At 45.7% G+C, this 12,973-nt stretch overlaps 1 protein-coding gene and 1 long non-coding RNA gene across 2 annotated transcripts in view; one reads left to right on the top strand and one right to left on the bottom strand.

Annotated features, from left to right (window-relative positions):
• Positions 1-1,094: 1,094 nt before the first annotated feature.
• Positions 1,095-12,973, top strand: part of LOC109516303 (cytohesin-3) — an 18,438-nt gene continuing 6,559 nt past the window's right edge. The window contains exons 1-8 of the mRNA XM_019870763.1: positions 1,095-1,485; positions 10,333-10,415; positions 10,491-10,555; positions 10,710-10,776; positions 10,895-11,013; positions 12,018-12,098; positions 12,202-12,314; positions 12,803-12,951. Of these exons, the coding sequence (XP_019726322.1) occupies positions 1,467-1,485; positions 10,333-10,415; positions 10,491-10,555; positions 10,710-10,776; positions 10,895-11,013; positions 12,018-12,098; positions 12,202-12,314; positions 12,803-12,951 (696 nt within the window). The 5' untranslated portion in view covers positions 1,095-1,466. The remainder of the gene's footprint in view (positions 1,486-10,332; positions 10,416-10,490; positions 10,556-10,709; positions 10,777-10,894; positions 11,014-12,017; positions 12,099-12,201; positions 12,315-12,802; positions 12,952-12,973) is intronic.
• Positions 12,303-12,973, bottom strand: part of LOC109516670 (uncharacterized) — a 5,370-nt gene continuing 4,699 nt past the window's right edge. Inside the window, exon 3 of the long non-coding RNA XR_002168386.1 lies at positions 12,303-12,744. This is a non-coding gene — a long non-coding RNA (uncharacterized LOC109516670). The remainder of the gene's footprint in view (positions 12,745-12,973) is intronic.

The following is a 12,973-nucleotide window of genomic DNA, read 5'->3' as shown; positions in this document are numbered from 1 at the left end:
GGGCTACAATGCATGCTATTCATGGCAAGTTTCTCGAGACCGGACATGTTCTTAATCAATCTTATAGGCCAAATATTCCCATCTCATAGCTAAGACCAGAAATAAGTTGGCAAAATATTTGACACGGCTCTAATTATGATCCGATGTGGCTCCACACGAGCGCAATTATACAGGCACATGATGCGAGTTTCGCAATACTTCCTGTGCATCCCTGCCCATGCGAACCCGTGACTCAGCGCACTTTTCCAGGGATGCTCTCTGACCCGCCTCGCCGCTGAGAGTCCAGGAAGGGGCTGAGGCTGCGGACTCATTGTGCCACGCCACAGGGGGACAATGGATGAAAGTTTGAGAAAGGAAGTGAGGTGACGGGGACGCCCTTATCCTGCGTCATGTGTGTCATTTATGTCATTTGAGGGTGTATACCTTCTCTTAGGGAGAGGTGGAGGGTGCTTGGGGGGGTAGTCGGCACTACCACGTGGGACTGCGTACTTCCTAATCAGATGTCTAATATGTATAATATGCCATTTTATTTGTTTTTTTTACTGAACCAATGTACAGAAGATTATCTTAATATATTTTAATGCTCAAAAGCACATAAAAGATGAGGCTTAAACACACAAAAATAACAATGTGACGCCCCCCCCAACACACACACACACACAAAAGGCTCTCTTGCATTAAAAAAAAAAAAAAAAAATCCCATTCGAAGATGGACCAAAACTGCTTAAGAGCTAACCAACATATGTGCAAGAATTCCGTCTGTGCACGTTTTCACAAAAATGAAAACAATAATTTCAATATTATAGAACTGTTTTTCATCCCCTTATGCACTGACACAGAAACAATACGCTACAGAAATTTATGTCTCAAATACAGCAACCTATTCTGATTACTTGACTCTTTATCAACGACATTATTTCTGATGCGCAATAGCGTCACCTCAGCTTCTTTTTTTTTTTTTAACGCGACGAGCTCTCAAAAAAAACGTCCTCATTCATTTTCACGGTGGTGCGCGCGGTCGCGTCGGGAGTGCACGCGCGCCCGTCTATTGTTTGCAAGGGGCGGGGCTAGTTGACGTCGACACGTTCGGGTTGCAGCGAAGCGAATGTGAACGCACTCGCAGGGGATGAATCAGACCAGAGAGGTGGCGGGGGGGGAGAACGGTCTGGTCGCGGGGGACGCACTCCCATTTCACACGTCCTTCCTCACAATTAAAAATCTGATTAGCATTCAAACGTGGGGCAGGTTGCCTGTGCTACTTTGCGTTCCTGCTTCATGCTCGCCATCATCTGCTGATCTCCGGCCAGACGTCTGACAGCATCACACACGCCGGCTTGTCACCGAGCAGAGCTATATTTATTTATATATATTTTTTTAAATCCTAATAAGAGAGGGGAAACATCTTTTTGCGTGGGTTCATCCGGACACACCTTGAGGAGGACTGCCCTGTCACCACTCCAATTAATATGGATGAAGACAATCACGGTAAGGATGTTTTTTTTTCCCTCCTTTGCCACTCGCTTCTTGGCATGGATGGTCGCGCTACGAGTCCATCCATGCTCTAGTAAAATAAAAATAAATAAGAATGAAGAGGGGGAAAAAAAACCTTGACACAAAAAGAGCGACCCCCCCCACCCCTACCCACCCTTGCAGGTAATTCAATTTCCTTGCTCAAGGCATGTGACCACGCTTGCTCCTTTCAAAACAAAAACATCAATTGGTCCGCATTTTCTCCAAATTCGTTTTCTTTGAAGCCCTTGTTGCAACGCTGTAAGGTCTCTCTCTCTCACACACACACACACACACACACACACACACACACACACACACACACACACACACACACACACACACACACACAAAATCCTCCATTTGAAGTCTGCAAACTGGGTGGAATTGATAAGATAAACGGATGGCAGGCTGACAAACAAGCTTTCGCTTGCTTTGTAGTTTGCTGATGAAATCCAGCGCCCCTGAATGCCACTTGATAAGTGAGGATGAAACATATACAAGTGGTGGGAAAAGTGTGTCATGCAAATCATTTGGATTCGCTGCCAACACGTTCGGTCGAGTTTGTCGGGGCCGCTTTCTCTTATGTAGTTATTTGCAACACCGGATTTAGAACCTAAGCGCGACATTGCTGCATCACGGAACTGTCGGTATAGTAATTAGTAAACAATAGTGAACACTGCAGAAAAAAAAGAGCTTCAAGACCACCTATAAACGCTTGGAATTGAGTATGGATGCCAGAAGATGGCAGCAAATCACTTTTTTAGTATGAAGCAAGCCTAAATCAAGCTCCTTCCATCACCTCCACATAGTGCAATGATTTTACATTAAACACGGCTTTGACCTGAGTACAATAACAGCGAATAGGTGAGTTTTACAGCGACGGACAGAGAATAGGTTCCTTTTGAAAATTCTCAAATGCCAACTTACAATCAAATCATGTTTTTGTTTTCTTTGTGATTGAGTGTCAGAGAGCACCGAGACATGCTGTTTGTAATTGGACTGGAAACAAGGCCCCGTGCCGAATAAATTATTTCGATAACTTACCATAAATGTTAATGGGGAGCGTCGCCTGACTGCGATTCGCTTGCCGGCACGGTCACCGCTGCACGCGTCACTTAACATTGCTCTCATGCACACTTTCATTCCTCGCTGGGATGGCATTCCGCGTGGTGTCGCCGAGGCCGATAAGTTTGTCACCAGCGTAGAGAGGAGCCTGTCAGCCAAGAGCAGATACACGACAAGATTTCACATTCCTGCGCAGCTCCATGCCAGATTCCGATCTTATGCGCAGCGCACTTTGGTTATTTGTCATTTGGTGCGATTCATACGGCCGATTATAGAAAGTGGGCAAACTGTGCGGCGTATGCTCAGACGTGAGAACTACAGAGTACGAACGTGCAATGACCCAACGGCCAACCGGAGCCCCGATCACCCATTTTTAATTGAACGACCGACCCTTCCACGTTATGTTAGTTCGAGTGTCGAACATGCATTTTCATTTAACACAAATAAAAAAGCCAATTAGCTCCACGGTGAGAACAACACGATTAATCCCTGAAGGGTTGTCATCCTGTCGAGAGACGGAGTCACGTGGTCCTGGGAAGGAGGAAGTGCACAAACCCTCCCTGCACTTTGGCCTGCATTTTGCGATCCATTCTAATTTATATGCGGGATAAAAGCATGAGCGGCGCTGATGTGTTTTATATGCACTGACGACTGGCCTCGGTTGTTTTATATTTACGGCTTTTCTTGAACAGAACAGCTGCAGTTTACATAAAGCACTAGCAACGAGCAGGGCGGGTAAGCAACGTAGACATGTGTTTTGAGCTTACAGCTGGATGGAGAAATGGAAAGAGGAGCAGAAATTTGTTGGGTTTTTATTGCCTTTATGTATACCTTTCTCTGCTGCTTTTTTTTTCCTAGTTGAACTTATCCCCCTGAACCTAGCAGACATTTAACTGCTGGGAAAAAAAAAATAAGTCAACCAAAGGCGGCTTTTGTCAAAGCCTGAATCCACTCAGTGTATGTTTGATTCCTTGGCATCTTGCACTGCGCCTCTGAGGGAATTAGTGAGTTAGAAGGGGGAAGTCGTGTGATTAGGATACGCTCTTTGTTGTGGCTGTAGGCCCAGTGTGTGTGGGAGGGCAGCAGCCAGTCACTTGGGGCAGCTTGGAGGTGAACTGGCTGCAGGAGAATGGTTGGATGGCAGATTATGTCTTGTGAAATCGAGCCAAGTTTATTTATGTATGCCCTGGAGGAGTGGCGGCAGCAAAACAGGCCAAAATTCAGTTGCTGAAAATGTATTTATAACAAATCCACTTGTAAGTAAATTGTAGCTATGCAGTATCAAAGAACTAGAAACAATCAATGGTTTGATCGTAATCTTCAGCAAAGAAGTCGGTTGTTACAATGTTTTTGTCTCAGCAAATATATCACAGCGAGCGCATGTTTTTTAAATGGGTTTCGCTCCCACTCCTTTTCACAAACATTCCAAAATGGGAAGCTTCATCACTCTGAGTTGCAAGCGTTCAATAACAATAGCTAAAACAAAGAGAGTCAAAGGAATCCAAAACTTTCAGAAACAAAACACTCAAGTAATGAATCCAGTCTTGTGACTGTCTTTGTTTTCAAGTTGAAGTCATTTTGGGGAGGGGGGAAAAAAAAAACAAGATTTCCTGTTAATGTCTCTTGTTGGCCCATCTGCAAGGAAGAAAAATGCTTTGCTATAAAAGCATTGAGCCAAATTGAATTCACCCCATCCAAATGTCTTAAAACCAACAACAACAACAACAAAAAAAACATCTCCTTTGTGTGCCGACCAAGATTTACTACACAGCAATCTTCGCCCAGTTGTGTTGTTTCACGGCTTAAGACAAGATTTTGTGATTTGCTTTTGACTGCCAAGATTACAGTGCTTTGTGGGGCAACGGTAGAAGATTAAATATACTGATATGATGCGGCACATGTTCCGTGCCGAACGCATCGACCCAGATAGTAACAGCGAGTCAATGCGCATGAGAGTGAGTGGGACCTTGTAAAATATTTTTTTTCTTTTTTACTATGAAGAGCTGAGAGAGGAGACTACATATGGGGCTGATTAGGAGAGGACTGAGAACGCTTCCCTGCATGTTCCCATCACCATGGTAGTGTGTGTGTAGGTGGATGGGATGGGTTCGCTACTGAGGCAACACTCAACAGAGAGGTAGTCTCTCGTGGATTTATCGCCTGTCGAAAAGGAGCAGCTCTCCAAGTCTGTGCGGAGGAGAGACGGGAAAAGGCACTTGCAAAAAAAAAAAAAAAAAAATTGACGAGAATAGTAACAAGTAGTGCACGGATCTCTGCAGAGGTGCTTAGCTGGACTGAAGTCATCTTGAGGTGCAAAGCCATACCGTTCAATTTGAGCTCCTGCTGCTAGATCTGGTCCCTTGGCCCCAATGCAAGTGGACTGTATAAAAAGTCCATTCTTGCATACAGTGTGCCTCTGCTAATCTCTGCTCGGGACCGAAACCCTGCGGCGAATAGCAAAGAATTGCAAGTAATTGACGCCCCCTCTAAAAAGTTGTCTGGAAATGCCGCAAGACCGCGGAAAAGCACTGCTTTTGTCTAACCGAAGCTCCGCAACTTTCTTCAACATAGTTTCCAGGCAACGATCGACTTTAATCCAAATGAAACTCCTCAACTCACATAAACATAGTTCCTTGCACCAAGATGCCATAAGAAGGTTGGCAAAACTATACTTGAATCAAAATGATTCATATAAACATTGAGTAGTTCTTTGGCACCACGATACCAGCAGGTAGGTGATGGCAAAGCACTACTTTTCTCTCAAGCTCCTCCGCTCACTTCAGGAAAGTTCCTTGGCACCAAAAAATGCCACAAGACAGCAGGAAAGCACCACCACAATCGAAATGAAGCTACTCAGCTCATTTCAACATAGTTCCTTGGTCCACAAAAAAGTGAATCTGACTTTTTCTTTTGTTTGTTTTTTGTGAAGAGGATAAATTAAAATCTCAAACAAAGTGAACTTGCGAGTCACGAATCACAAACGTTTGGAGAAACTGAAATGAATAGAGCGCAGACTTGCACCGAGAATCCTACTCATGGAAATTCACTGAGCATACAAAACAAGGCATTTGAATCCATCTCCACTTTTTTTTTTTCTTTCTTGGCTCTCTTAGTAGTAATGGAGAGGTGCGCTAACACCCAGCTCATTCTTACCATAATAAAATATCCTGGCGCGCATCTATTTAATTTCCTGCACTTTGTTCTTGTTCAAGTACATGTTTTCATTCCTGTCGGCGACAAGGTGAGTACATTTGCATTCGACGTCAGTTGTTCCGCGCACAAGATAGATGCAGCACAGGTGACATTCCGCCCATGCATAAGCAGTAAACCTGAAGGCAAGGGACAGCACGTCAGCTGTGACATCCTGCCCCAAACTCAAAGACGATATCAGAGAACTCATTTGCCGTGCAGATCGCAGAGCGCATTTCAAAATTGCTTTTCATGCTGGATACACATCGCAATAATGTCAGCAAGCTTATCGGGCGGATTATTACATTCATTCCGCTTCCTGTCCGTCACTTGCCTGACGCCCGGAGCAGGCAGCCGAGGTGTGTGTCAGGAAATGATCCTTCAAATGTGTGTCACCTGTCAGCGTGTCGGCGCGGCGCGTCTTCTCGCTTTTGTTTGCGTTCGCCAGGAATCACGACATCAGTTTGAAAAGATCACTGGCTGCAATCTGGAACATATTGTTAAACTTTTGCATTGACACACTTTTTATGATCTCCACCGACAGTGGAGTCTATAACCCGCACGGTCACCAATGAGTGAACCACAACAGAGATGTTTGGACTGACCCTAACCCTGTCCAGATGCGAGGAAAAAAAAACAACAAAAAAAAACCATCAGCGTGTTTTATTCTCAGGCCGATCAAATCCTCACATGCTGATTATTTTGGCCTGCCAACATACCACGGCAAAACCTCTCCGATCCGGCCATTGATTCGAATATATTATCATAGTGCTGATGCTGAGCAGATGTGTGATCGAATGAGGACATCATGTGCGGACCACCCCCATTGCAAATGCGTTCTCAGCTGGAGATCCCCATCCCCAAAAAGCGAAGATTAACCCATGCAATCAGCTTCTGTGAGCCCCCTATACTCTGTGGGGTAGTTACAACTAAAACTAGAAGCTCCCCAAATCTTTCCGATCACGCGAAGAGGGGAGCTCCTGTACTATGTAATGTAAAGACAGTAGATGCATTATAATGGTTGTGTATAAATATATTACAATAATCTGGTTTATTGGTTGGGTGCCAACAGAGGCGTAAACAGTTTGCCTGGCTCAAATGAATGAAATGAAAATCCAATGAATGGCATTGAAAATTGAGAAAAAAACGAATGTAAAAAGTCAAATGAACTTGGCTGTCACATTTGACCCCACATCTTGGCTCTTCTGACTTGTCTCTGTGACATGTGCGCGCTCAGGGAAGACGGGGTGCTCTAAAGAATTCACGGCAGTCCGACACCCCAGTCCAAATCCTGGCTGTTGTGAAAAAAATAAAATAAAATAAATACAATTCACTTAAATATCAAAAAATTAATATATTTTTTTTCCTCTCTGATCTGCATGCACTCTCGGCTAACAACGAGGCACTCCAAACTAAGCAAATCATGCATTCAAGTTACACAAACATGAAATGTTGAAAGCGGTGTCTTTTATAATGCAAAAAAAAAAAACTCCAAACGAATCAACAAATCATCAGGCGATAAAAGAACTAGAAGCTCCCCAAATCTTTCCGATCACGCGAATAGGGGAGCTCCTGTACTATGTAATGTAAAGATAATAATGTATAAATATATTACAATAATCTGGTTTATTCAGTCAGGACAAGAAGCAACATTCATGCACGCCCCAGATTTATCTGGGCCGTCTTCTCCCAATTACAGCCCCTGCTCCATCATTGACAACATTGCAAGTCTTTGAATAACTTCCACCTTCCTGCATTATGATGACATCCCCATTAATTTTTTTTTTTTTTTTTTGCACAGTGGCACCAGGCCCAAACACCCTGAGTAGCACACAACAGCAAGCAAGGCCTACTATCTGCCGCTCCGCGCGCTTCCTCTTATCCAGCCGAAAGCAAAGTAGGTTAGAATCGGGCAGCTGCAACATCTGTGCATAGGCCGCCCATACATCACACTTCCGCTCGTATCGGGGCTTTGAGGGGGGAGGGGAAGTGTGCGGGATTAGTGCCAGCTGGCCTTCCCGCTGAGGGTGAGTGTGTGTGTGTGTGTGTGTGTGTGTGTGTGTGTGTATGTGTTCGTCTCACCACGTCTGCATGTCTATCTATACAACCCGGGCTGTAATGTGAATGCTTATACAGTGGGAGGCGATGAGGGGGAAGTGGTGGGGTTTAGATTAGAGACCCACTTGTTTGCTGGTACTGCAAAGCGGAGCAACAGAGGTCATTTTTTTTTTGAAGTATTACAGTGCGTTAAGTCGCTAAATCAAGCCAGGGGAACCATGGCTAAATCCACTCCCAGCCACGCAGCAGCCTATGTTAAGTGAGCGTGGGATTTTCACTCTCGGCGAGCTCCACGTGCTTGATAACAATGTTGCTCAACCTTTACTAAGCCAAGGCACATGCTGGATTTTTTACATGAGGCAAGTCTCACAGGGCACCGTCGAACAAAAAAGTCACCGCAGGGGACATACAGGAGCATCGTAATGATGCCATCTTAGGGCCGACATTTTAATCAGGTTAAATACTAAAGAGACAAAGTATTGGAAAACAGTCAAAGTGTTCTTCCTTGTCATCCTTTCATACTTTTATGGTTATAAGCATTAACCCTTTCGGGGACAGCTGTTACGACAGCGGACGGCTTCTCATGTCATCGGGTTCTGGCGTGAGTGCGAAGAAGCCGATTTGCATGAACAAACGCCTCCTCGAAAAGTTATGAAAGTGAAGATTTGGGTGCCTTCATTTAAATCAAAGCGGTTAAAGCCAGTGGGTGGGTTTTGTTGGGGGGACAGTTGTTCGCGTTGGGTGCACAGAGAGGCGGGGGGATTTACTCCTAAAAGTAGATTTAGGGGGATTTGTTTTTTTGGGGGGGAAGGGGGTCGAGGATGAGATTACGATGGGAGCCTCATGCGTGGTTGGACACATGATGGTCGTTAAATCTTCGGGGGCTCTCTCAAAGCACTGTTACAGTGCAGCCGAAAAAGTATTGTAACGTTTTCCACCTTTTATGTTACAGCTTTATCAAATGGATTCAGTAATCAGTGAATTCTTTATTCAAAATTGGACACGCGAAACCATATCATGACAAAAAAATAAATAAATCGTGGATGTCCATTATGCAACACGCTCCCGGTGTTAAGAATGCGGGTAGATTATCAATAATGTGGGCCCACGCCTTCTCGTCTGCTTTCTCAAGCAACCCAATTAAGAAATGAGTCACGGAAGGTCACTAATGGAAGCGTGTTAATAATGGAATTGGCAGACCTGGTCTGCAGAAAAAGCCCCTCCCGCCATTTCCAAACAAGATTATCCGCTGGCGCAAAGATGGGAGTGCTGATTGTACAGTCGATTTTATGAGTTTGGAGAGGCCAATAAGACGCCGCCGGTGAAGAGAGGCCGCTGGTTGGAGAATCGCGGGCGCAGTCAGATCATAATGGTGGTGGTCTTTTACGGCACGGAGCAAATGTTTACCGTTCATTAGATTTGGAATGAATCACGATTGTAATCATGCGTGAGTGTACTGTACATTAGCTACATGAGCTAATGTAGGGCCCCGGGGCGTACAGTAGATGCGTCGGGATGGCTGTCCTTTGCACATCATCAGGATAAATACTCACTGAGACTTATGCTTTTCCAAATTTGGTTTGGCAGCTTGCTGATTGGGTACTGGTAGAGTTTACATTTCAGCCTAGATGGACGTGACGGGGTCGTAACACCAACATTTTCCTGCAAATAATGAAGACAAAAAAAATATGACGTGAGCCCACTATAGAAAATGTGATTTAACACTATTGTTTTAAATGAGACATTCTGTCATGAAAAAAAGGATGCGAGGTTGGACACAAATGCAAGGCGCAAAGCAATCGGGACAAGGGAAAGATGGTCAGCGAAGTCAACGGTATCCAAAGACGTGTGAGGCGAAAAGGCAAAGCCAACGAAACTGGCTGCACATACGACGTGGGCATGACCAATGAACAGTACGTCCGTGTAAATCGAGGGAATGATGTTCTTTTCCTTCCGACGCGTAGGCGATATTAGCCCCGCGGAGAGATTTGTGGCACCTAATGACACAAGATCAAACATACTTAACGTGCCTTCGTAGGACGAACTGAGATAAAGAAGTGTACTTGTCCGTTCTGCTTTCTCGTATTTTCCCCCGGAGCTGGAAGTTAAATCGGGGAAATCCCGCGTGGTAGAGAACGAATCTGGATCGGTTTTATTAATAGAATTATCCCCTCGGGCCGAGTGGAGATGGAGGAGTGGGCCAAGTCACTTTGAAATGGATTAATTAAAAACTCTTTCTCTCTTTCTCGAGTTAATTAAGATTGAAGGCATCGCCGCTTCAGCCAAACGAGGTGAAACAGTCAGTGAAGCAGCAGCGATCGGCAGCAAAACACTTTTTTCATGTTTCGCTGATCATTCGCAGCTCCGAGGCGCCAGATTGGATCCTCTTTGCGAGCCCTCGTTTTTTTTTTTTTTTGCCTTTTTGATCTTGGCTGTGTTGTCGCCCGGGCGAACTGTGAACAAACGAGCGTGCGCTTCACGCCGTGCTTTCTCCATCATGCGTTTTAGTTCCTGAGGATCTCTCCCTGGAGGAGAGGGATGAGCTGTGCAACATCCGGCGCAGGAAAAGGGAGCTGCTCGACGACATTGAGGTGTGTGTGAAACTGTATGACGGCCGACATGCGTTTTTGCAACAGGTCACAAATTCCTATTTTCCGCCCGCGCAGAGGTTGAAGTTTGAGATCGCCGAGGTCATGACGGAAATCGAGCAGCTGACGTGCGTCGGCGAGAGGTAAGACGCTCGAGGCGGGGTACCCCTTTCACATTTTTTTTTTTTTTTTGGGGGGGGGGAGTATGTGAGCGTGCTCGGTAAGGATCGAGTTTGGGAACTGCAGTTGACGAGATCCACTTATTTCCTGACTGTCCCTGTCAAAAAAATCTTGCAGTAAAACATCCCAGAGAAACAAACAGATCGCCATGGGGAGGAAGAAATTCAACATGGACCCGAAAAAGGTACTTTTCTTATTTTTCTTATTCTGGCCTCACCTTTTCATCTTGCTCACCTTGAAATGGTTCCCGTTAGCTCTTTGAGAGGAACTCACGCCCCTCTGATCTCCATCCCTTGCTCTAGGGAATCCAATTCCTACTGGAGAACGACCTCCTTCAGCACACCCCAGAAGACATTGCCCAGTTCCTGTATAAAGGCGAGGGGCTCAACAAGACCGTCATCGGAGACTATCTCGGCGAACGGTGAGTTGGCAAATCTTGCTGGAGATTTGTACTTGGCGCCGACGGCACCTTTGACTGCTGCCATATCTTGTTGTTCTTCCACTTTTTGGAAAAGAAGGCAGAGGAGTCCCGAAGGGGTAGAATTAACAAGGGTGCAGGGAGGTCGCCATGGCAACCACTTTACAAGTTCACCCGACACTTTTATGATCATATATTTTACAGTTGTGGCTGCCAAAAAGCTCTATTCACGGACCACGTTAAAAGGGGCCCACCTACCATACAAAAAAAAAACAGAATGAGGCTTGTCACTCTCTAATTATCAGTAATGGGGCTATTGCACAGTGGGGGGGGGGCAGGAAGCTATCATTACACGCTGAGGAGGGGAAACAGGCAGCACAACACACCGAAACACAGCGAGAGACACAAGAAAATGAATGCAATCAATTTCATGTGAATTTGATAATCAGATGGATGAGAGGGGGGACTCTTAAATGGACCTTCATCTTATCTTTCATATCACATCATTTCACTGGTCTTAATAATGAGATAATGAGGTTATCACCCCCCCCTAAAAAAAAATAATCAGGGGAAAAAAAAAAATCTGTAATTTTTGTCTGGCTGCAGACGACGACTTCAACAGGAAGAAAGCTCAGCGCACGCATGTCAAGAGACAAAACAAGGCCCAGTCCAAATAATGCAAGAATGTTATTGAAACAAAAGTTTACTTAAAAGACAAAATGTCTTTCACCGCAGAACCCGTCGACGGCCCGACAAACCGCAGTTGTGTGTGGTTTTTGGGTTGAGCTGTTTTTCATCAGCCGGGCATATGCGCCAATGCCTGGAGGGGGTTGGAGACGCAAAGCCCGGGCCAGCTGTTTAAATGGATTCCACACGCCACCTCTCAGCATCTTGTGCGAATAAATTAGTAATCATGACAGGAATGCTGAGGAAAGGCCCATTTCAACACCTGCATACGGATTTGCGTTTTGCTTTTCCGACATGGATTGTCTCTGCTCGTTCGCCAGGGACGACTTCAACATCAAGGTGCTGCAGGCTTTCGTGGAGCTGCACGAGTTTGCTGACCTCAACCTCGTCCAAGCGCTACGGTCAGCGGAAACGCCAAAAAAATATTTAAAAAGTTGTGAAACGCATCCTGACAGCTCGCGACGCCAACGGAATCAGCCCCCTGACTTCCTGTTTGAATTCCAGGCAATTCCTGTGGAGTTTCCGTTTGCCAGGTGAAGCTCAAAAGATTGACCGTATGATGGAGGCCTTTGCTTCGCGCTACTGCCAGTGCAACCCGGGGGTCTTCCAGTCCACAGGTATGCGAACGCCATCGACAAGAGTTGCGGCATCCGCGAATCGAGCAGATTCAAGTCGCATCACGCAAACATCGCAGCTTGCGTGCGGGAGATGAGCGAACGAGCAAAGAGCTGCTTACATCCATTATTCACCGAGACGCACACTGGCCGGGTGCGAGCACACTCTGGTGACTAACACGTTAACAACAACGCGCCGGTAAATATTTGATGACGTTCTATAGCGGGGAAGAGGCGGCTTGTGCGTACATGAGCAGGGCAAAGCGGAGGGTAATCGAGCCGTGCCCGCATTCGCGCATAGCTCGCACATCGTTCTACGGAAGACATAAAGAATGCATAAATCAGTACTTTGAATGAAGACGAATCCGACTCTTTATTCCGAATGATTACATCCACCTTGATGCGAACTGCACGGTCTCATGCCCAGTGAAGGCTGCAATAGAGGAAAGAAAAAAAAAGAAGAAGAAATGACACCTTTGATTGGTTTCCAGATACTTGCTACGTGCTCTCATTTGCTATCATCATGCTGAACACCAGCCTGCATAACCCCAACGTCAGAGACAAGCCCCCCGTGGAGCGTTTCATCTCCATGAACAGAGGGATCAACGAAGGAGGAGACTTGCCAGAGGAGCTTCTCAGGGTGAGGCACCGTCGCACGAGGG

This window comes from Hippocampus comes, unplaced genomic scaffold, assembly GCF_001891065.2.
Source record: "Hippocampus comes isolate QL1 unplaced genomic scaffold, H_comes_QL1_v1.1 scaffold620, whole genome shotgun sequence".
Lineage (NCBI taxonomy): Eukaryota > Metazoa > Chordata > Actinopteri > Syngnathiformes > Syngnathidae > Hippocampus > Hippocampus comes.
Note: the sequence above shows the minus strand (reverse complement) of the source record. Positions and strands in the feature narration are given on the sequence as shown.